The following is a 25,086-nucleotide window of genomic DNA, read 5'->3' on the forward strand; positions in this document are numbered from 1 at the left end:
ACAAAACCTATCAAGAAAGGAAATTAGAAAAACAAATGAGGAAGAAGGAAAATACCGGCTGAGTTCTCAGCTGAGACAGAATTAGAGAGGTTTTTTTTTTTTTTTTAAGATTTTATTTATTTATTTGAGAGAGTGAGAGAGAGAAAGAGCACAAGAGGGGGGAGTGGGAGAGGGAGAAGCAGACTCCCTGCTGAGCAGGGAGCCCGATGCGGGACTTGATCCCGGGACTCCAGGATCATGACCTGAGCCGAAGGCAGTCGCTTAACCAACTGAGCCACCCAGGCACCCCAGAATTAGAGAGTTTTATGCTTGTTGGGAATTTCTCTCAGTGGGATTTTCCATTCTGTTCATAGTTTTGACCCTAAGAATTCTGGGTCCCTGTAGGATTGTGAGATCTTCCACAAAGGCAGAAATAATTGTGTGTGAGACCTCTTCTCCCTAAATAAATGTGAAAGTTTCACTTCACAAAAGAATCATATTCAGCAAGCCTATGATTAAGAATATTAAAACTGGTTTTTTTCCAATAGCAAATGAATGGTTGCATGTTTTTCAAAGCTGTATTCATTTCCACTATTATTATTTTCTAACTTCTCAAAAGTAAACTTTTCAAAATCACGATGAAATTTCCAGTTTCTGGTTTTGATTCACTTAAATTATGCACATGCCCCCTGATTGTTTTTGTCAGATGAACATATTTTTTATTTTATGAAAATATTTCTATTTTAAAAAATAGAGAATAAATGGATTCTCATTGTGTTAATAACAAAACCCCTATTCATAGATCCTGCTGAGGTCTTTTCCCCCTTAATAAAGTGCCAGGTTTTAAAAAGTTTTGATTACTAGAAATTTTCATTTTGATTCTTTTACTCTGCCCTTAAAGAGTTCATGCCATTGATCTCAACAATATTGTGTTTTCCAAAAAATAAAGTCTTCATGATAGGAAAAAAATCTAAATATCTATATCTCCATTTATATCTATCTCTAAATGAACTCTATGATTGACAAAAATTATATATCCTGTCTAAAATGCTATTTTTACGTCAGTTGTTTAGAACTCAGAGCTATTTTTTTTTTCCTTTAGAAACATGGTATTCATGTTCTCAGAACAGCCCACAGAAGCTAGGTAATTTGTTTAGCAATGAAGGTGAAATACTGTATGTTTATGGCACAATTTTAATTATAATAAAATAAAGCAAAGGATTACTGAATAAGACAGAATTTTATAATTTTACCTTTCAGCTATTGTTTGAAGACAGGCATGTTTAATTACGTGAAGATGGACATCTTCAAATAAATTATACTTGTCAACACAGATAATGCTGAATAAAGAGTAAAAACAAAATATGAATCACCCAACCAAACAGAAATACTTACTTTTAACATAGTGTTGTGTTTATTTCCAAGACTGAAAACTTATTTTTACGTAATTGAGATTATAATGCACTGTTCTGTATCTTGCTTTTCCCAATCGTTCTTGTATTTGAACAAAAATTTGAAGACTGTCAGCATAGATTCTTCACCTGATCTGACTTCAAATCCCAAACATTTTTTTTCTTTAACATAAGTGTGCTACTACTTTTTGTTTTGTCTTGGCTTGCATGGAATGTATAAAATGAAGCCAAGAAAGGAGAAGGGAGTTTAAGTACCCGTGCAAGCATCAGAGGGTTCTACGCGTATAAAAGATGTCTGAGAGAAAATGAACAAAATCGGGAGCAGCGAACTTAGAATAACAGGGATGCTAATGTTAGAACTAAATGGGAATAAGCATCATTTTATCCTATCCCATCTTTTGAAAAGGAGATGAATGTTTATTGAGTTTAAGGTCTTGCTTAGGGGACAGAGAGTGTTTGAGGCAATACTGGGAAAGGAACCTAGATCTGGTGGTGCTCAATTTCCTTCCTTACATATCTGAGGTCTAGAAAAATTGAAGAGGAAGAGGTGTGCATCATCTCCTGGAGGAATAAACAAGGAAATGGCGAAAGAGATAGCAGCTCAGTCAATATCCTGATACAAGGCATGGTCAGAGCTGCCTGGAGCTCTGAAAAGTTAAGGAAACAGGGAAGGAGGAGCGGAGTAGCCTTCCTTTGGTGCAGAGAGGTGAAGACTATTTATAAGCTACCGTCCTTAAATGTTCTTTTAACTCAAGCATTACTTGCTCCAGATTTGTCAAAATTCTAGAATAAGTGCTACAATATATTGTGAACCTATCCATGTGGATTAGCAAATGAAGAGTTAAATATTTGCCCATTTGATGGAAGGAGAACAATGCCTGTCACAACCAATTATGCTTATCACATCATTTACTGTCCTTGAAGCAAAGTCCACCTGTCTCAAAGTATAACTCTAAAATAGTATAAACTTTACGTCTTTTGGACATCAGTGTAAGAGCCCATTGTTGTCATATGATACTATTTCTCAGCACTCTTGTTGATTCTAAAATAAACTTGAGATCACTGAGGTGGGAGTTAGAGGCTGGAAGATGGGAAATAGAGAGTAAGGGGTTATAACGAAATTCTATAACGTTCCTAACATTTACAAATGACTACTTGTTCACTTGAAAAATAGAAAGCATTGCCTTGTGTGGATCTTAGATTTCATTATTTCAATCAGTGTCACTTTGCTTAATGCCAAATGTTGATTTGTTTCTCAAGATTCAGACCTTGTAGATCTAAAATTTGTTTTTAATTTTTTTTCTTTGCTAAGACTCACCTTGACCTTATCCTGTCCCATGGACTTGAAGAATTTTCCAATGGATGTCCAGACTTGTACAATGCAGCTGGAGAGTTGTAAGTCCCCACTGTTGAAATGACTGCCTGCTTGTTTTAACCGATGACCTGGTTCTTTTAGTGTGTCATTAAGAAGAAAGGACCCATAAGACTCATTCTCTACCTATTACCAAATCCCAAGGCCCTAATGGAAGGATAAGCAAGTGTGCATGTCTCATACACAGACAATCTTTCAAGTAAAATGCCAAGTAACTTGCTCTTCCTCAAAAAACAAACCCGATTTAGTAACTTTTATTTGAAATGAAAATGTCTCCTGGGAAAATTAAGATTATTAGTCATTCAGTCTCTAAAATGAATCACTTTCTCATCAGAAAATTATATTTCTTTCTATCTTATGCTCATATAGACCATCACCCCAAAGGAATTTTGTCAGGAAGGGATAACTGATTTGAGGACAAGATATAGGGACCTTAGCCAGAGGAGGATGCAAGAACAGGGAGGCCAGAGATGATATGGAAAAAAAGGCAATTCCCTTAAATGGGCAGTGGATCCACAAAGGCACGGGGAAGGAAATAGAGAAATGTAATCTACTTTATCCCCTTTATGCCCTAGCCCTGATTTCACTGACATCTTTGACATGTACCATACGTTGCTGATGCCTCCAAGGTAATGGGATTTTTAGGCAAGAGACATGAACATTTTTTTTGGCTTGTTCTGTCACTTTCTCTGTTTGTAAAGTACAGAGAATAATAAGCAATACTGACCTACAGGGATGTTAGGAGATTTAATGAAGCAAGGGCAAGCAAATACTTTTAACTTCTTGGTTTAGAAAAATAATAAAGATAAAAAGACACATCAACTATTATTAAAAAAGAGGCAGTGACAGGGTTTCCTTCTGATCACTTAAAATCACTGTAGATTTCCCTTGAAATTCCCTACAGAAATAAACAAAATAATGAAATGTCTTTGTTTTAAGAAGTTGTCAGGGACAAAATGAGAATTTCTGATTTACAATAGGCTTTATGTATTTATTTGTTTCCCTATTGCCTCTTCTTTTGAGAAGAAAGTTGAGAAAAACATTTTCTTATATAATGGTTCCTTCTTTGTGTCTCCTCTCCTGCTCCAAATTCTCTCCTGCCTCAACCCAATACTTATTTTCTCTGTAAAACAGCAAGCATAGCTGTCATCTGAGGCTCCCCCAAGACTTAAAAAACTTCAATTAGTAAATATGCTTGGTCCTTGCAGGCCCTAGAAGTAACGAAACCAAAGCAGCCGCAAAGTGTTTACCACTAACTTAGAATTATTCCTTCCTCTTTTACCCTGGTATTACTTACTTCCTCCTTCCCCATCTTTCCCTCATCTGTCTGCCCCAGTCTGGGGCTTCAGGATGGCTGACAACAACTATTACTGTGGTGGCCAGTAAGAAGCTGACCAGATAAGGATATGGGATCACATGGATATGGGGATATGAGCTTCTCGCATTGGTTGGAGAAACCCAACAAGTACTCATATAGCGTTCAGTGCAAGAGACAGGGTTAGTTAGCCATTCTCTTTGTGGAACATCAATACTTATATAGTCTCCTCTTTTTAATTCCCAGCTTTCCATGTTTTATTTTTTGGCTTTGAATAGAAAAGGTGGCTCAAAGAAAGAGGAAAGTAGATTCCAATTAACTTTGTCATTGATTTCTGGGTAGCTGTGGCGAGTCACTATCTTGTAGTAAAAAAGAATCTATAAACTCAATAAATATGCTGAAGTTATTGGCCCACCAAGACCTAACATAATATCCCTTGTCCTCCTCACTCTCATTTTAGAGTTCAAATATCACAAAGAGGGAAGGGAGAGAAAAGATGCCTAAAAGAATAGCAGCCTTCATTTCTGGGGTACAAAAAGATCCAGAAGCACTTAACAGATAATGACCTAGTTAGCAGGAGCTTGGAAACTAAGAGCTAACTCTGGTTTACTAAACTGATAACAGTCTTACTTTGGATGGCTCAGGATTCATAGAACAATATGACCTTATATGATGGAGAATCTGTTTTACTTCATATTAATCATTGTGATGAGTGGGCCCAGTTAGCAAGATACTAGCACAAATGAATATTCCTGATTTGCATTATTCCACAACTTCCTTTTAGGTTGCTTGTTTACGTCTCCCCCACTTGGTAAAATAACAGAGGATTGACCATAAGAGCCTTAACATAAGCTTTCTTTTTTTTTTAATTTAAATATAAGTAGCCAACATATAATACATCATTGCTTTTTGATATAGAGTTCAATGATTCATTAGTTGTGTATAACACCCAGTGCTCATCACATCACATGCCCTCCTTAATGCCCATCACCCAGTTACCCCATCCCCACACCCACCTATCTTTCCACAACCCTCAGTTTGTTTCCCAGAGTCAAGAGTCTCTCATGGTTTGTCTCCCTCTCTGATCTCTTCCCATTCAGTTTTCCCTCCCTTTCCCTATGATCCTAACATAAGCTTTCTGAAAACAAAGCTAATATACCCTAGAAGAGGGGCCAGGTTTACAATGGAAGTGTTTTAGGCAGGACTGTGATGAATTCATTCTCATTTAATAAAAATAGAAGAATGCTTTTCATTTGAAATACTAAGACTAGTGCCATGAATTGGATTGTCTTACTGGATTGTCACAGACACAGCTCTTTCTAAAATAAAGACAACCTTCAAAGGATTTTTATGTTCATTTATTTGTTTGTTCTTCAGAAAGATTTAGTAAATTAAGAGGGCAGAAGAAAATGGACTTTATAGATTCCATTCTCCCATTACACAGAAAAAATCATTCAGAAATAGCTTGTGCTCTTCAATTTCTTTGGCTCCAATGACATGTAGTTGTCACGATGATTGTAGCTCCTTTACTAAAAATGATCTTGAATTGATTGGGCATGTGTCTGCTTTAGATGGTTTCCTTGTTTGTTCTTTACATGGCTAGACTTTCAAGCTTTCCTGGAAAGATGCATTAAATTTTTCACTATGATTTGTTTACTCCAGTTGGGTACACGATGAATGACCTGATATTTGAGTGGTTAAGCGATGGTCCAGTTCAAGTTGCTGAAGGACTGACCCTGCCTCAGTTTATTTTGAAAGAAGAGAAGGAACTTGGCTACTGCACAAAGCACTATAACACTGGTAAGTTTACTTTCAGCTGCTAAACCCAAGTGGGCTCTATCTGCAGTGTGTGCAGATAAGATGCTACAAGGCATAGACCTTGGCTCAAAACCCCCTTTACAGATAAGATGTCTGCACCCTCTGGAATAAGTCAGTGAGCACAATAGATAATTTCTCCAAAATGGAGAGAGAAGGAAAAAGATTTGGGATTCTTTTGCTGTTCCCTTGCTGACCACGTGCTGTCAAATGAGTTTGAGGAAATGTGTACAAGACCTTGTATATAGTGCAGGAAATGTATAAATTCTGGCCCGTTCCTGGCATCCACTCTTGCCACTGGATCCTCAGATCAGTTTGTACTCTCTGACTTAGTGGAAGAGAGGAATAACCACATAGGACTTTGTAAACCCAGAAATACAGTTGCTGTGCTCTCCAGTCCTTGATGGGGATAAGAATTTGGATGAAAACCAGCTGGTGGGAATTCACCTGGTTCTAAAGCCACGCACTGTCGTAGTGCTGATAGACACACAGGTCGGGGGAGAATATGAGGAGGTAGTAACAAGTGAGCCTATGTTGTTACCTAGAAGATCATGCCTGCCCAGTAAAGTTGATGGCTTTTCCTACAAATGTCCCAGTCTTTGATACCACACAAGCTGATCATGGAGAGGCAAGCTAGACAGGATAATTCATTCAGTGACTTCTCCAGATCCCTTGCTAAATAGAACATTCATGAACACTTATTCCAATAGTCAATAGTGCTTCTTATGAAGTGACCAAAACCTGGTTCCAAAGTGTTTTTCCTGACCAAGAGGAATCCAACCCTATCTCTCATAATTTGTGTGGACTAAGCCAAATTACCTTCCGGGGTTCTGTCTCCAAACCAATTAAGGGGAAAGAAAAGTGGCAAGGGACAGGAACATTTGTCTCTTAACAGTATGTTAAAAGTTTTAATATCTTTGTATACACTCCTTTTATAAGTATTGTAACACTGTAAACAGATTTTAGGAATATTCTAAATGTCCTCAAGCAATTACCCAGAAAGCTAGGAAATTGTTACAATGACTAGATTATATGCATGTCATATACAAATGTACATTTTTCTCTTATTATGGATGGCACAAAGATAGATACACAATTATCCAATTAATTTGAGGGCCCCATGTGAACTTTACTATTTTCAACTGTTACATATTATGCATTATATATTATATGCTATACATACATACTGCAGCTTATGTATTGTATGTTATATATTACATATTATAACCTCACAAAATGTCACTATTTCTACTTGTCAGTTTCTGACTGTCTTGCAAATTCTGAAGTTCTGTCTAAATAATCAAGCTACAAGCACAGATTTAGAAAAATCATTCAGTCCAGTGACTCTTTTTTTTTTTTTTTTTTATTAAGTAGGCTCATGCAGGGCTTGAATTCACAACCCTGAGATCAAGACCTGAGCTGAGATCAAGAGTCAGATGCTTAACCAACTGAGCCACCCAGGCACCCTTAGTCCAGTGACTCTTAAGATCACTCATTCTCACAAATGTTAATTCCATTACTGGTTGAGTTGAAAAAGAGTTGAATTGGTTATGTAGGGTTAGCATTTTGTGCAATCTTCCAAATCCACCTGTAATACTCTTAAAAACTGAACAGTGGGAGGCTAGAATGGGAAAGATAAATTCAAATTGGATCTTAAATCATTATTTCCTGCTTTCAGGAAAGTTTACCTGCATCGAGGTTAAGTTTCACCTGGAACGCCAGATGGGATACTATCTGATCCAGATGTACATCCCCAGTCTGTTGATAGTCATTTTGTCCTGGGTCTCCTTTTGGATAAACATGGATGCAGCCCCTGCTAGGGTTGCACTGGGCATCACCACTGTCTTAACAATGACCACCCAGAGTTCAGGTTCCAGGGCATCTCTGCCAAAGGTAAGAAGTCTCCTCACTTGACAACAAGTGACAGGAGGCGGAGGGGGGGGGCGGCTGGGGGGGGAGGGGTTGTCAAAGGTCTTCTGGGCTGGAAAATTCTGTGAAGACAGAAATGTTTGCCATCCTGTGGTACTGTTGGAGGTGCAATGCAATAAGAGAATGAAGAGCTGAGTTTGAGAGAATTAGAGCTCTGAGGACATGGGGGACCTTCCTGATCAGATCAATTAGGGGAGAGGAGAATCAGGGTTGAGAGAGAAGAGGAATGAGTGAAGGCAGAAACATGGCTCAGGAATTATGTCTAAGAAGCCCTTGAGTGCTTCTGACCTCATGTTGTTCATGAGCCATGAAGCTTGCAAGAATTAGAGTAAGATTGATGCAACTTATGCTGTACTATCAACTATTTATTGGTGAGCCTATTGTGATTCATGTGCTCAGTGAAGTCATTTACAATAATAAGTTTGAATTAAGCTCCTGGAAATTTACACAGAAAAGCCATGTCAGTGAGTATATATGAGAAATAAATATAAATATTAGAGTGCAGCAAAGTAGATACACAAATCTTTGTCATTCCTTAATTTACCTTAATGGTTGACACACAATTATTTTCAAGTGACATAGTTACCTAGAGAAAGAACAGTGGAGTCTTCCAAGATGGTGAAAATTCTGACAACCATGGCAGGTGGACAGAGAAGCATGAGATGGATAACAGGTACACATAGACATTTTGTAGCACCTCAAATAATAATCCATAATGGCTGTATAATTTATTTTTATGTAAGGGCAGGTCCTCTATATTTGTAAATATTGCTTAAGCAAACAATAATAAATGTCCTGTTTGTGAAATGTCCCAGCACTCCAGAAGTGTGCCTGCGTGTGTTTCCTTTTCACTGAGTACATTGAGCCACTGGCTTCAATTTTCCAGGAGTGTGAGTTCAATTTAGTATTCACTGTATACTGTCTCATACTGGTTGAGCAGTCTCTCCAAAACCTAGTTCCAGCAAATAATTGAGGTATAATCCCCTATCTTTGCTGGCTTGAGCTTATGTTCAGTTGTGCTACATTTGACATAAGCTATGTTAGATCATGTTCCACATTAACTTCTGTGTTGGAAGATAAGATGACATATGGAGGAGGTCTGTGGCTATACTGGAGATGGACTGAATGCTGGGAAAATTGTCATACAAACTTTCCAACTTCTATGCCTCCAAAGATAAATATTAGATTTGTATGCTAATAGAGAAAGGGATAGATCCATCTCTGATACTTCTTAATTTTCTAGAATAACAAATAGTATAAAATACTTGTGTTGTATTTCTATTGAAATACAGATATCAGAAATACTAACAGCTTTCTTTTCAGCTACATAATAAATCAATTTTACCTAATAAAAATTCTAATCCACAGTGTGCCCCAACCCAAACAGGTTCATTTGCTTATGACTTGTTAGTTATTAGTTCTAGCCATCACTGCATGCTATGTCATTAAACCTCAGGATGCACAAAACATGTAGTTTACAATTTAATAGATAGCTAAAGTATTGGTTACAAGTTGTAAGAAGATAATCAAAAAAGAAGACATTTATAGCCTCCAAACTCCCATTGCTATGAAAAAAGTAGTCATTTAATTTCAAAATGGAAGCTTTTGTTTTTATAAATTTGTTATTCATTCTTATTAGCTATTATGATTCTACATCAAAGGTCAAAACTATTGCTAAATCAATGGTCACTGATCGGTGATCTTTGTCTGTAGAGGCAATCAGGAACTCAGATAAACTAAAAGATAGTATATTCAAAAGTCATTTTATACTTGGCTCTGAACTCATAGTGGTTATCCTTTAGCCATCAGTAGGTTTATCTTCCTACGTATGTTTTTCTTGGGCTATTATTAAACATGGTTGGCTCTCAACTGACTGTGGGGAGATGTGACTCACATGGATTACAGTGAGAAAGGAAAATGGGATAAAAAGTGAGTTATGGAAAATAAAGAATTGACCATACACTTACACACACACACACACACACACACACGTACTCATTTTAATTTATAAACACTGTAGTCCCCAAGCAGATGCCCTACTATGCTGATTGTACAGTTGTTCCAGAGCCTATAGCAACGCCCTTTACAGACTAGGCATGCACCTTGTACTTTCAAAATAAGACATGCTTGTTAGAGAAAAAATAGAAGATACAGAAAATATCATTAACATTAACTATCCAGTAAGTAACTGTTGTTAAGACTTTGGTATATTTTCTTCCAACCTTTCTTCAACGCACATTTGTGTAGGCAAACCCACACACATGTACACACAGACAATTGGATCAAAACTGTCTAAAAAGACAGTTATGTACTATCTGCCATTTCCATAGCATTAAAAATCTATCATGAACATACTTTGCAGTGACATAATAGCCTATCTGGCATATTAACAATCATTTATCTTACTATCCTGGATATTTAGGATTTTATTATTTGCTTTTCTAAGTGTGATCATTATAAATATATTTGTATACGAGTGCTCGTGTCTCACTGTGTTCTAGAAGACATGTGTATATATTTTCTAAATCTTATTTTACAATGGAAAAAAGAAGAAATTGAGGATGATTAGAGGAAATGAGGGACAATCTGTAGAAAAATGCCCAATATCTTCCATTCAGGCAAAAATTTTGTCTTGTTCATCATGTTAACTTCAGCACCTAGTACAGTGTGTGACTTACACTAGATGATCAATAAGTCCTCATTGAATGGATAAAGAAGTTAATGAACAACCATGTTTCCCCTTGTGAAACCATGTAGAAGATACACTTAACACACACTCTATGCGTAAATGTTTTACAGAAAATATTAGAATTCTAATATATGGAAGAATCTCATAATAATATGACATATACCACAGAGGAATGGAATTTCTCTAAAGGACTATGTCTCCCTTTTCAGAAGTTCTCAAGTAGACTTTGGGAAGTTAAGAATATATCCACAAATATGTATTTTGAAATACAGGCAGGCCTCCCAGATCTAAATCTTAAAGCCTTCTTTTCACTTAACCTCTCCAAGTCTAAAATGAGACTAACCTTATCTACTCCTTTTAAAAATTGAACTAGGATGAGATGATGTATTACTTATATAAATCATTTAGCCCAGTTTTTGTACATGGTAGGCACTCAATTCATTCTCGTTATTTTTATTGTTATTTTTCCCTGTCCATAATATTAGTAATATTAGAAGTAATATTAGAAGATTCATAAATGGCCTTATGTGTAGAAGATACCATGTTCTTCGGATGGCCCATTATTTGGTTATAATCATGATGCCAATGAGATGAGCCAAAGTTTGTTATATGCATGTGTGTGTGTATACACCCACGTATATGTTTTTCATAGGTAGACAATTTATTGAATGGGTTAAGCTCTAGAGCATCTGAATAAGCAATGGCTCTGTTTTTCTCTAATCACTGCCATTAAACATCCTCAGTTGGTTCTATTTTCCCTGTCCCTGGAGGACACTTCAGAAATATTCCATAGGTTCTCAGTTACTACATGCCATGCCATTAGACCGAGAATGAACAAACATGTGCTTTACAATTTAATAGACAGCTAAAGTATTGGTGATAAATACTTTAGCACAGTCCATTTTTTTTTTAATTTATTTGACAGAGAGAGACACACGGCAAGAGAGGGAACACAAGCAGGGGGAGTGGGAGAGGGAGAAGCAGGCTTCCCGTGGAGCAGAGAGCCTGATGCGCAACTCGATCCCAGGACCCTGGGATTATGACCTGAGCCAAAGGCAGACGCTTAACGACTGAGCCAACCAGGTGCCCCTTTAGCACAGTCCATTATCAGATTTTTAAAAAATCAGCTAGCTTGAAATAAAACTTCAGTCTCACAACCAATTCAATGCTCTTTCCCTCCCTTGCCCCCAGCCCAGACCTAACCTTTGGCTTGAAGATGTCTGGCAAGGTGGACATGTTGTCTGTTTTTACCCTTGCTTTTCACAGCTCTTACCCTTGCTTTTCCAATTCTCTTCCCCACTCCTGTTGCTTGCTTCTCTACTATTGAGGGCTGAGGGTGAAAGAGTGGATGGAAGAAAGTTGTACAAGACTGACACTATTGTATTTGAACTCTTGCCTTCTCTAATGGCAGGCCTCCAAATACTGGCTTTCTTGATGGTTGAACTTGAGTTCCTTGGTAATTCCTGGGGATCCTGCACATTACACCATTCCTGGATGAATAATGCAATCTCTGGCTGGTGTCTTATAATTTCCTCTTATCTATCACTTCCTAGCAGTATATCCCATACAATTGCTTACTCCCAGGCTCTCCTTACTCAAGTAGATAGCCCTCCTGGTTGACATGTTTTGAAGATGATTCACATCTATCTTCCACACCATTTATTTGGCCCACCAAGAATATGTGTTCATTGCCTTGCTAAATAGTGGAAATGCAACTTAACTGTTAACGCATCTGCTTTTACCCTACCATCTTGGGTATTCTAGCTAACCTACTGCCTTCAGAATTTATCCAGGTAAGAAACAAGTATTGGTGTTCATTTTTTAGTACAAAACCCAAACTACTGAGGACACATGACAAGTTCTCCTAATAACACCTTTACTCCCTCATCCAGGAGCAACCTTTTGGAATTTCAGCAGCTCAGCAGATACATGACATGTGCAGGAGATGCCAGTCTCTTTTCTTACCAGGGTGGGGGTAAACCATCTTCTCCCCATCTTTAGGAGAATAGGGAAAAGGCCACAGCACTCTCAATATCCACGAATCCCATTACTTCAATTAATTCTTTTCAAATGTCTAGTCTTCTGTAATGGTACAGGCTATGGAGTACAATTGTCTCTAGATAGCATTTGCTTTGTTCTAACAAGTCCTGTATCCTTCATGCATATGTGTAGAGTCTCCCTTCAGAGTGAGGTTTTAGCTGACATTCTGAGACAAGAATATCCCATTCCCATACTATTACACTTACGAATAAAATACTTAATTTTAGAGCTTTATCCCTATGAGGCAAGGACTCCATTGATGTCATCTATGTTTACATATCACTACTTAGCACAACACCTGGATCATAGTAGATGCTCAGTGAAGATTGGGTTAGTAAATGAATATACAGTGTTAAAAAGATTTATGGTTAAGTGGCATGCCAGGTGTAATTTAATTGGTGATTCATTCATCCATTCATTTATTCAACTAACATTTATTGAATGTTTTCTCTGTGCCACTCATTGTTCTAGGGGCTAGAGAAATCAGAGATAAATAAAACATAGTCCCTGCCCTCACGGATTTGTCATCTAGTATGCTAGAGGCAGATACCTGGAATGGTGACCATTAAACAATGTGGAATATAAGGACATCCAGAAGCATGCCTAACCTATTAAATGAAGTAGGGAGAAGTGGAGGGGGAGGAAAAGGGCTGGAGGAAGAGAGCCAGAGAAGGAGGGAGAGAAGTAGTGTTAGGAAAATGGCCTGAAGGAGGGAGCCTGAGCTGAATCTATGAAGAAAATAAAATAGGTAATGTAGAAGGTGGCAAAAGTCATTCCAGGCAATGAGGACTTCCTACTCATATTTGGGCTACACCCATAAAATAAGATTTTTCTAGAAGGCACTCTGGGCAGGTTTCCAACATGCTTCACAAATCTTAAGCACATTTCAAGTAGTGTTTATTGATTCCAAGTTAATTTCCTGCTTTCCTGCCAACCAGAGTTTTTGTGGGTTTTGTTTGGTTTGGTTTGATTTGGTTTTCAAAAGTTCAATCTCTTCCCTAAATACAGGAAAATGAAATACCAGCATGGTATCTGTTCCATAGGTGCCTTCCCATTTGAAGCTGTAAAATTGTTTTTTTAAATATACATCTCTGCCAACCCCCAAGAAGCTGTTCTGCTGGTAATGTTCTATTTGGAGCACAAAACTCCTAGTGGTAGACTAAAGGCTGGGTGTATTGTTGTCTTTTCAACCCACAGGAAAATATCAGGATGAATTGAATAGAAGACTGTGAGACATCAGGCAGGCTTTGAGTGTGGCCAGAGTTAAACCATTAATTTTCCTTTACTTGTGTTTGCTATTATTGCTGAATGATTTGCAGCCACTCCTAAATGTGTCTTGAGTCCTCATTTGTAGGTGCAGCCCAGAGACTGTAGAGGTGAGAGCCAGTGTTGGTAGGGGACAGTTGGGATGATGTGGTGTGCAGGTGACTCTGACAGATCCTTAACCATCTCCTCAAAGCAAGGATCCAGAGGTATTGTCTTTGGCCATTATTAACCAAGATGCCCTATATCCTATATAAGGAAATTTCCCCTTACTTTTCAGCCATCTGGTCAACTAAGACCAGCTGGACCATTTCAAGCAGCTGCCAAACCCATGACAGCTTGAAATTTTAAACAAAAGAGGCCATAATCTTACCATGTTTGGTCTTGCTTTATTCCCCACGAGAATGTTTCTAGCTAGAGACTGCAGTAAGAGAAACTACGAAAGCAGCAAGGCTGATACCTACAGAAGTTTTGAAATAAGAATTTGTCTGGATGTCTGTTTTAACTCTAAGAAAATAAAGATGATTGCTCCTTGAATCAAGTACATCCCCAGCAAATTGGAATGAATCTCCTAGGTCAGATGGGTATTTCTGGAAGAAGATGGCTATGGCTAATTTTGTCTTATAAAATCAGGATTTTACTTAGTCCTCAGATAAAAGGTTGAAAAGGAAGAAAGCCAAGCTTTGGCAAATTGATCTGCAGGCCTGCTTGCTTTAGCCAGATGTCTGCATATATGGGAGACTACATAAACTTTCCCTTCCAGCATTTCCTGAGACACAGCAAATTAAAGAGTTGTTGATATAGTGAGTGTCTGACAAAAATATGCAAAGAGATGAAGTGCACGAATTCTCTTGAGACAGAGCTGGAGCACCAATGGCACTTTAGTTCAAGAATGTTGTTGGAAAGGGGCACCTGGGTGGCTCAGTTGGTTAAGCAACTGCCTTTGGCTCAGGTCATGATCCTGGAGTCCCGGGATCGAGTCCCACATCGGGCTCCCTGCTCGGCGGGGAGTCTGCTTCTCCCTCTGATCCTCCCCCTCTCATGCTTTCTGTCTCCCATTCTCTCTCAGATAAATAAATAAAATCTTTAAAAAAAAAAAAAAAAGAATGTTGTTGGAAAGCTGACAGTGGGAGAAGCTACCCAGGCTGTGCTTCTGCTCAAGTCTTGATGAGGTTCATAAACCTTTTTGGGATAGCATTTTAAGGGTCAGGATTATTATTTTTTAAATTTTAATTCCAGTATAGTTAACATACAGTGTTATATTAGTTTCCAGCATACAATATAGTGATTCAGCACTTCCATGCATCATCCATTGTCCATCACAAGTGCCCTCCTTCATCCCCATCACCTATTTCACCCAGCCCCCCATCCACCTCCCCTCTGGTAACCATCAGTTTGTTCTCTTATAATTAAGAGTCCTGTTTCTTGCTTTGTCTCTTTTTTCCCTTTGCTCACTTGTTTTGTTTCTTAAATTCCACATGAGTGAGATCATATGGTATTTGTCTTTCTCTGACTTATTTTCACTTAGCATTATATTGTCTAGCTCCATCCATGTCATTGCAAATGGCCAGATTTCACTCTTTTTTTATGGCAGAATAATATTCTGATACACACACACACACACGTACACACATACACACATACATACCACATCTTCTTTATCCATTCATCTATCAATGGACTCTTGGGCTACTTCTACTTCCATGATTGGCTATTGTAAATAATTCTTCAATAAACATAGGGGTGCATGTATCCCTTTGAATTAGTGTTTTTGTATTTTTTGGGTAAATACCCAGTAGCGTGATTACTGTATCATAGGGTAGTTCTATTTTTAACTTTTTGAGGTTTCTTAAAAAGTTAAAAACAGGATTATTTTTAACTCTCTCTTTCCATTTCACTAAAATGGGTAACTGTATCTAGGTCATACAGCCTAAATGTCTCTGGTTCTTATAAATGCCACTCAGTGAGGGAAAAATCAACTATTATGGAACATGTACTACATAAAGAAACAGAACTTCTTAAGAAGATTGCCATATACATAAACTAGATCATAATTTAGTAAAGTAAGGACAGTGGGGTAGATTTTTTTTTTTTTTTTTTACAAAAAATGGCTGTAATGATTCTCCTCTCTGTATCCATAACCTTTGGGTAACAGGCTCCTCCCACGTTGTCAACTTGACTGTGTGACTTGCCTTGGCATGTTGGACAATGGCAATTGTAACATAAGCAGAGACTTCAAAAATGTTTGCATATTGTAGCTAGGTTTCTTCTGCTACTCTTGGGATCCTGTACACACTACCATGTGAATAAGGCCGGGCTAGCCTTCTGAATGATGAGAGACACGTGGCCCAGTTATCTCAGTTACCAAGATGACAGCCAGCTAACCACCACTTCCTTGCTCACTGCTCTAGGCACACTGGCCTTCTTGCAGTTTCCTGAATATGCCAGGCACATGCTGTCATCCCCGGGGCCTTTGCAATGACTGTTCTCTCTGCCTGGAATGCTCTGCCCCCAGATATTTACATGATAAACTTTTCCACCTTTTCCAGGTCTTTATTCAAATCCTGCCTCCTCAGTAAAGCCTGTTCTGGCCTTTATCACCTTACCCATGCCCTCATCAATACCCTGACCCAACTTTTCTTTTTTTTTGTTTTCTCACTATACTTTATTACCTTATAGCAACCCTATGACTTGTATAAAACTCTGTTATAGATTATGTTTCCTGTATATTGCCTGTTTCCCTTAGCTTGACTATGAACTCCAAGGAGGCAAAGATCTTTATCTAGTTTGCTCCCTAAAACAACATCTAGACTACAGTATATGCTCAGTAAATGTTTGTTGATAGAATGAATGAATGAATATATACATCTCTAAAGTCTATTCATTGTGAAAATTCCATCTAAATTTTCTCAAGGATACCGAACAAATAAAAGGAGCCCACATAGCCAGGGGCCCATCTTTCCTTAACTGGCTGGCCATTCATTATCACAGAGAATCCTGACTGCCTATGTTATGTTACTGTAACATAATTACATTATTTTAAAGTTTCACTTCTCTGACTGACTATATCAAATAGTGTTATGTACAGCTTTTGATAGCTGTTTCTCTTAGAGCAATCTAGCCAAAGAAATAATAATACAACAACAATGGTTTAGATGATGAGAGAACATGCAGACAGGCTATTTTTATCTAAGTTTTGCTTCCTCAGCACTGTCACAACTAATTTGGAAGTTTCTCAGTGTGCCAATGCAAGTGTCCATTTCCCCTTCTTGCTGCTCCAGTTTGTTTGGATGCAAGTGTAGCCTCTGAGTCCTGGTGAAGGCACCCAGTACTCTCCTCATCCAAGCTCTCGACAGCCCCACTCTGGGCCACGGGTGCTGTGCTATACTCTTTCTTAGGGGCCCAGACACCAGAAAATACTCCCCTTTATTTATGTAACAAAAACCAAGTGGATTTTTGTTTTCCTCTGATTTTAATACGTCATCAAAGGCTATTTCTGCATTTAAACTTAAGGATTGCTTTGGACTGCATCTAGGACTTGAGAGGTCATGAGCTCCAACCTGAAGCCAACTGTATATACCCAAAGCACATCATTTTCCATCCCTCCCAATAACAGGAGTGGGGGGAGACAACTCCATTTGCTTTCCAAAATTGTGCTTTAATGAAACTGGAGTAGTGAAATATTTTCAAACTACACATGAATTGATCTTATAAAATCTTAAACTTTTGTGTTGTTAAAAGAGCCTCAGCAATCCTATTAGGGATATGAAAACTGATGACATGAAGGTGAATTCACTTCTCATTTTTTAAGACCTGCTTGAAGTGGGGGCATCTGGGTGGCTCAGTGGGTTAAGCATCTGCCTTCCGCTCAGGTTATTATCCTAGGGTCCTGGGATGGAGCCCAGCATCGGCGTCAGGCTCCCTGCTCAGTGGGGAGTCTGCTTCTCCCTCTCCCTCTGCCCCTCCACCCGCTTGTGCTCTCTCTCTCAAATAAATAAAATCTTAAAAAAAAAAAGATCTGCTTGCAGTGGATGCCATTTCTTACGTGAAGCCCTCATGGAGCTCCATAAAATGTAAATGGCTTGTTTTCCTTGCCTCCACGGTATTTCGTGCTTTATATCAATCATTGCATTGCATTTTGGACTCCTGGCTCAGTGATTACAGCCCATGTGTCCTTGCCCTACTTTAGATCATTCAACTCTGCATAACCTGTGTGACTTACACAGAAGCAGTCCTCAGTAGTTACTGCTGAAGTACTGTAAGAAGACCATGTTCAACAGTTTCTGATGTTCGGTGATCACAGTAATAAGAATTACTGCCAGAGCTTAATGGGCCTGAAAAGAAAGTGTCACCAAAGCAGAGGGTCTCAGACTTTGCTGACGTTAGAATCAGCTGAGGAAATTTTCAAGCTTTCTCAGATTTCACCACAGACAAATGAAATCAAACTATGTGGCAGTAGGGTCCAGGCATCAGAATTTAAACCAAATGTTAATGTGTAGCCAGGGCTGAGAACCGCGGCTCTGAATTTTGGTGTTGTCTGGGGAAATGTTTTCAGTGTTTATCATGTACCAGAATATATATATTCACTTGAACTTCACAACAACACTCAGAACTAGACACTATTATTATCCTCACTTTGGAGATGATGGTACCAATGCACAGAGGAATGAAGTAACTTGCTCACGTTCATACAGAGTGAAATCTGTTGTTTAAGCCTAATTACTAATCATGGTGCCACACCATCTTTCATAGTTAACAGTTGCGGAGTTCCTTCCACGTGCCTGGCCCTATGCTAAACCCTTTTACAGAGGTCATATCACTGCAAACAGATGACATAAGCACGATTTTGCATCATCAGGTAACAGGTAGGGAAACGGAAACATAAAGAGGTTAAGTAATTTGTCAAGGTATTTTTCTAGCAAGCAAAGAACTAAGATTCAAACCACTGGTCAGTTCAAATCCTCCTGAAGGAAGAACTAAGAATTTTAAGTTCCATCACGCTGTCCATACCATGCTAATTACAGGTGGAAGTTTTGACTGTGAGAGGAGTTATTTTCCAGGCTCTGAAATCCCTGTCTGTGGCTATGCATACTGTATTCACTGGGTACTGAATGCAGTTGGCAACTTTGTTCATCATTTGGATGGAGAGACAATGCTTGCCTGATTGCCCTCTTTCATATTATGAAAGGACTTATAATGGTTCCTGAGGCTTCCGTTATGCAGTCCTCCTCAGCAGACTCTCTGACTGAACTCAGTTGCTGTTTATTGCTTCGGTCAGCTGTAGCCATTTTAACCATCATTTTCATCAACTCACAGGTATGATTATGTTAAGAGCCCCACCGGGCATAGGCCATGATCTATCATTTAATGCCAACTAAAAGGTTGAACAAAAGCAGATTGGGTGATCATCGACAACAAAACAGTTAAATAAATTGTGGCCTATTCATACAATGAAATACTAGGTACAAAAATGTAACAACTGCAGGCACACTTAACAACAGAGATGAATCTCTGTCAAACCTAATGTTGAAGAAAAGTTAACAAGCACAGAAAAAACGTTCGCAGGCAGAATTAATCTAGGGTGTTTGAACTAGAGTTATGGTGGGATCTGGGAAGTAGAGAGGGATTAGTGACTGGGAGGGACCATGAGGGATTGAGCTTCGGGGGTCAAGGAATGTCCTATTTCTTGACCTGGGTGGTTATGTGGGCATGTGCATTTTGTGGTGATTTACTGAACTGTATAGCTGTGATCCTGGTACTTTTTGTTTCCAATATAAATGGCACATTTTGTTTCTAAAAAGAGGAATAAAAGTTGTTTGGTAGAGCAAAAAAAAGACAGGTTCCCCAAATGAGCTTAATTTGGGGACGTTTCAGCACAAAGCCATTCTTTTTTCTTTCTTTCTTTCTTTCTTTCTTTTTTTTTTTTGATTTTCTTTTTGATCTGGTACTTTTAAATATTTTAATACAGAGGTTTTAAAAAAAACCAGATTGCACAAATAATGAAGAAACAATAGAGAATACTGTTTCCTCCTCTTCCTTTTTCAGAACAAAAATAACAAAGGCTGATATTGACTCTAGGTTCCAAATTTGCTACAAAGTGCTTTTCATTCATATATTATTTAACCCTCTCCACAGTCCTATGAGCTAGATATTATTGGTCCCATTTTCGGGATAAATAGATTGAAACTCAAGGTTGTACAACTAATAAGTGCCAAAGCCAGAATTCAAACTTAATTGGACCCTACTCTATTCCTTTCTTACTATGCTACTCTCTTCATTTTATAGTCACTAATGTCCCTTCAGCCTTTAAAATGGATATCCTTTACGACTGTTGCAATTTATATGCTTGAGGGTTGACTGATGAGGCTCAAAGGATTCGGTAACCTAGAGATCCCTTCCATATTCTTAAATTATGAAACACAGTGTTGAGGGATCATAATGAATTTTCCATCCAGTTCTGACTTCTCCCTGGAACAGTCTCACCCTTTATCTTGCTTCACACTGCTGTTCCCTGCTCACTTGCTAAACAATCCTTTCTTATGAAAAGGGAAATTAACAGCTTTCTGTCCTTGGAGAGAATTTGAAGGTCCAAGATATTAAACAAATTGGTACCTAATAGTGTTTCTTGCCTTACGTAATCCTAATGAAAAGATCCCTAAAAAAGGGAATGAACGTTTTGTAATTGGCTCATAGAGAAGACCATTTCCCTTTACCCATAAACTTGTTGGTTCCAAACCATATGCATGGGTTTCTCTTTTTGTGGGACTCCACAGAAAGTATGGTCTGCAGATATGGAAATACATTATAGGACTAGTCTTCTCATTCAGTTTTATTTAATGTTCATAGTATAGCCTATATTCTAAGATGTACTTTTTCCTGTTTTCACAGCTCTGAGTTTGGGTTGCAGGTTAAAACTGAAGGCAAATCAGAGTTTAATTAGAGATGTTTTTCTTTCTCAGTGGTGTGTAAAATAACGGCGCATCTTCCAGTACGGCATCTTGGGTGTAATGAACTTCTTCTAGAGCCAGCCACTATGCTTGGCACTGGGCATATAGAAGTAAGCAGGATATACATGCACCCAGCCTTTGGAGACCCCACATCCCACTGGAGTGACACATATTGAGTATGTAATTAGCTGATAATACTGCAATGCCCCATGAATGATCAGGTTTTCTAATCTGGTTGTGGGAACAAGCGCTATCCTCAGCCCTGTGAGAACACCAGATCCCCTTTCCTCTAGTTCTTTTTTTTTTTTTAAAGGTTTTATTTATTTATTTGACAGAGAGAGACACAGTGAGAGAGGGAACACAAGCAGGGGGAGTGGGAGAGGGAGAAGCAGGCTTCCCGTGGAGCAGGGAGCCCGATGCGGGGCTCGATCCCAGGACCCTGGGATCATGACCTGAGCCGAAGGCAGACGCTTAACGACTGAGCCACCCAGGCGCCCCTCTTCTAGTTCTTTATGGCTATTCTTTCCCTGGCCTTAGTTACTTTCCTCAAGGGAGTACTTTGCTGACTGTTCTGGAGGACCCTTCTTCAGACCTCTGGAACTCACTGTCTGTCTCCCTTGGCAATTCTCTCCATTCTGGTACTCTACCCTGTGTGAGGCGAACGTGATAACCACTACACTATGGAAACTGGTACTCTACCCTGTGAACTCTAGACTCTGTGGACTACCAGACCCTCAGCTTCATCTCTTCAATTTTGGGAGTTGGTTCATCCTCTCTGCATCATGACCTGAAAGCTCTCTCAAAACAGTACACTGCAGCAATAGCTGGACTGACTGCATCTGTTTTCCATCTTTTAAGGATCACTATCCTTTTTGCCTAATGTCCAGTGCCTTGAAATCCAATTTTTTCATGTGTTCTCCAGATTTTTTAGTGATTCAGGATGGAGGTAAATCTGGTCCCTCTTATTCCCTCTTGGCCTTAAGTGGAACTCATTGTGATGGTTTTGAATCCATGATTTATTTTTAAAATTTGACATGGGATGTAAATAAATTGAATGTGACAATTTAGATAATTGAAATAATTATCAGAACCAGCTAATGCTAAGAGTGCAGTTGTTCTAATCAATGAAGACTGCATTTATTAATACATGGTCTATGAACTCTAAGACCAAGAACAAATGTTTTATAAAGAAATTAATAATTGGGATGTATGGGCATGAATATTAATATCCTAATGGGAAAATTGGTTTTGCTCTACAAAATGTTTCATCAAAAAGATTTGCTTCAAAGTGATATATTCCAACATATTTAGGCTTATAGTTGACTGATAACTCTTGACTCTTTTTTTATAACACACTCTGGACTGCTTTGGGAAGAGGGAACCTTAACCTCCCATTCAGCAACTCCTCTTCACAAGTCAATATCTCTTGATCGTCCCTGCTTGCCCCCCGTGGATGCAGTCACTAAATCACATAGTTATTTACTTCATTTAGGTTTGATTTGATTCAATAAATATTCAAGGTACACCTACTATGTTAGGCATTAAGTAGGTCAAAGAGATGGTAAGATAGTCCCCGCCCTTGAGGAATTTATGATCTAGTACAAGAATCAGCAAATACTCTCTGCAAAGGGCCAGATAGTAAGGAATTTAGGTATTGTGGGCCATAAGGTCTCTGTCGCAACTAAACTCTAGAGCTATGGCATGAAGACAGTCACAGACCATACATAAACAAATGAGTGTGGCTATATTCCAATAAAAAACCCCTGACCTGATAGGAAGAAGCAGAGATACAAAGATCACCAAAAGCAAGTGCTACGGGATGTCACAGAAGGGAGATACATATCTTAATATCAGGTTTGTAAAAACAGTGAATGATTTAATGGAGGCAGCAATATTTGACTTCATGTATTAAGATTAGATAGGATTACAATAAGCAAAAATGACAGAAGACCTGAAATAAATACCAGAGATGAGTAAGCACTGATGATTTGGGGGGAGAAGTCATCCTATTTAGCCAGAATGTTGATTATACTCAGGAGTGAGGTAGAAAAATAAGGAAATGTAAGGTCTTTGGGCGCCCTCCCCAGCCCCCAAGAGAAATTTCTTCCTCCTGTAGACTGGTTAAGCTCCTCTCCTTGGTCCTTTATCTCATTCTGCCTTATATTATGGTTATTTTTGCACTTCTCTTTATTCCTCTGCTAAACAATCTTCACCTTTAGGGCAATGATTATATATTGTTCATCTTTGAATCTCCACTGTTTCTAGCCAGAGATGAGACACAACAGCAGAGGAAAGAAATTTGTGGGGTTAATAAATGAAAGCATCCACTTCAGCCCAAACCATTTGGGTTTAGTAACTAGACTCTGAGGCCCCGCACAAACAGTTTAAAGACTAGCTGACTCACAGGGGGTAGAAATGTTCACTCGTTACAACAGCAGCACCTTTATTTTTCAACAAGGGTTTTGGGAAGAAATCATGCAAGCATGCATAGGTTAATTCCTTTAATTCCTCTTCCATGTAGATTTGACCGTAATTAGTAGCCACTTGAAATACAGCTTATAAGTTGCAATTCTCCAGTCTATTTCAAGGGGGAAAATCCATATAGATAAGTACTGGGGTTTTATTTTTTAATCAAAAGGTTAATTAAGTGAATTAATCTTTATGTTTGAATACATTTTTCCATGAAATTTGGAATAAATAATTTAAATGGGTTAAAATCAAGTCAGTGTAGTATTAAAATGAATAATAAAGCTTAGGAAATGGGTAAAAATCTTATGTGTTCTGTTAATCATGCATCAGCAGGCAAAATTGCCTATGGCAAGTTTAACCTGAGAAGACAGGAAAGCTGATAAAGATTCTCAAATCCTCCTGCAATTGCTAGTACCTCCATAGAAATAATTTTGTAAAATGCATAGTGCTTCACAGGGACCCAGTTTTTGAGCAGTTCTTCAAAGAAAAACACCCAGCAGTTAGCATTTAAATGAACCTTCTGAATAGCAAAGAGAGTAAATAAGTGCAGAATTATAAATCAGCTTTATTGTGTCCACTGAGAAAATGAAGATAGCAAAACTGGACTCTGACTACACACATGGGACTGAAAGCCAATGGTGACACCATCCATCAGCAGGATCAGTTCATAAAACACCTGTGTGTCATGAGACTATGTGGTAAGTGGTAGCTTACGAGTAGGAACGTTCTCTTGTTAGTAAAGAAGCAAACAAGAGAAGTATTAGGGTCAAAATCTGTGTCACTATTCACAAGAAAATGGGTTGTATCATAACGATATAATGTACACGTCAAAATATGAGAATGCAAGACAATTTCTTGCATTTCTTTCATGCATATTCAGTCACGGTCTTTGAAGGCCCCCAGAGAAGTGTTAATTTGTTCTTCATGTAAAGTTAATTAGGTCATGTGAGATGTGTGTCTCGTGTTACCTCTACTGGAAACAACTCCTAAGGAGGAGTTTTGAGTTTATGTCTCCCAACCCCAAGTCATGGAGATCAAATGTACTGTGGTTTGTATTGAGAGCAAAGAGATACTCCCTTTTGTGTCCAGGTAGAATCACTACTCCTGGGATTCCTTGGCCATACCGAAATTGGGACACACGCACAGAGAACCATTAGGGGTATGTCTAAAGGACACAGGAGCCGAATGAATGAGTTCCCAGTGGCCAAAGCTGGAACAATTTAGAGGAAATAAAGTGGTACTGGATTATAACCTATATTATAAAGTAAATATCCATGAGTACATACTGATATAAATAAATGAATAAAAATGTTTGGGGAACAGTAAATAAATCTCCCATGCAGAAGGATTCCAAAGAATTTATGTAGATATTCTACCCTAAAGGAGATTGAGCCTAATTCCCCACTTCTTAAGTGTAGGGTGTATGTAACGACTTTCTTCCAAAGAGGACAGCATGGAAAGGAGAAAAAAAAAATTACAGTAGAGAAACCTGACAAACCCGACCTCAGCCAGATGATCAAAATCAACTTCAACAGTGACAGGTGATGTTGATAGCATGTGACCTTGATCCAATGTGATGAGAAGGGAAATTTACCTCTGTAGTTTTCTTCCCCAAAACCCATAACCCTGGTCTAATCATGAGAAAAACAACAGACAGTGCCCAGTTGAGGGGCATTCTACAAAATGCCTAACAAGTACTCCCCCAAACTGTCAAGGTCATCAAAAACAAGAGAAGTCTGAGAAGCTGTCACAGCCAAAAGGAGTCTACAGAGAGACAAAAACTAAATGTAATATGGTATCCTGGATGGGATCCTTGAACAACAACAAAAAAATCACATAAAAACTCAGGTATCAAC

The 25,086-nt window shown here is 38.5% G+C and overlaps 1 protein-coding gene across 2 annotated transcripts in view; it reads left to right on the top strand.

The window, feature by feature from the left end:
• GLRA2 (glycine receptor alpha 2) overlaps positions 1-25,086 on the top strand; it is a 176,611-nt gene that overhangs the window by 65,860 nt on the left and 85,665 nt on the right. For both annotated transcript variants that reach the window (XM_034999666.1, XM_034999675.1), the window contains exons 5-7: positions 2,704-2,786; positions 5,741-5,878; positions 7,572-7,786. In XM_034999666.1, the coding sequence (XP_034855557.1) occupies positions 2,704-2,786; positions 5,741-5,878; positions 7,572-7,786 (436 nt within the window). The remainder of the gene's footprint in view (positions 1-2,703; positions 2,787-5,740; positions 5,879-7,571; positions 7,787-25,086) is intronic.

This window comes from Mirounga leonina, unplaced genomic scaffold, assembly GCF_011800145.1.
Source record: "Mirounga leonina isolate KUSES-001 unplaced genomic scaffold, KU_Mleo_1.0 Mir_101595, whole genome shotgun sequence".
NCBI classification, from domain to species: domain Eukaryota; kingdom Metazoa; phylum Chordata; class Mammalia; order Carnivora; family Phocidae; genus Mirounga; species Mirounga leonina.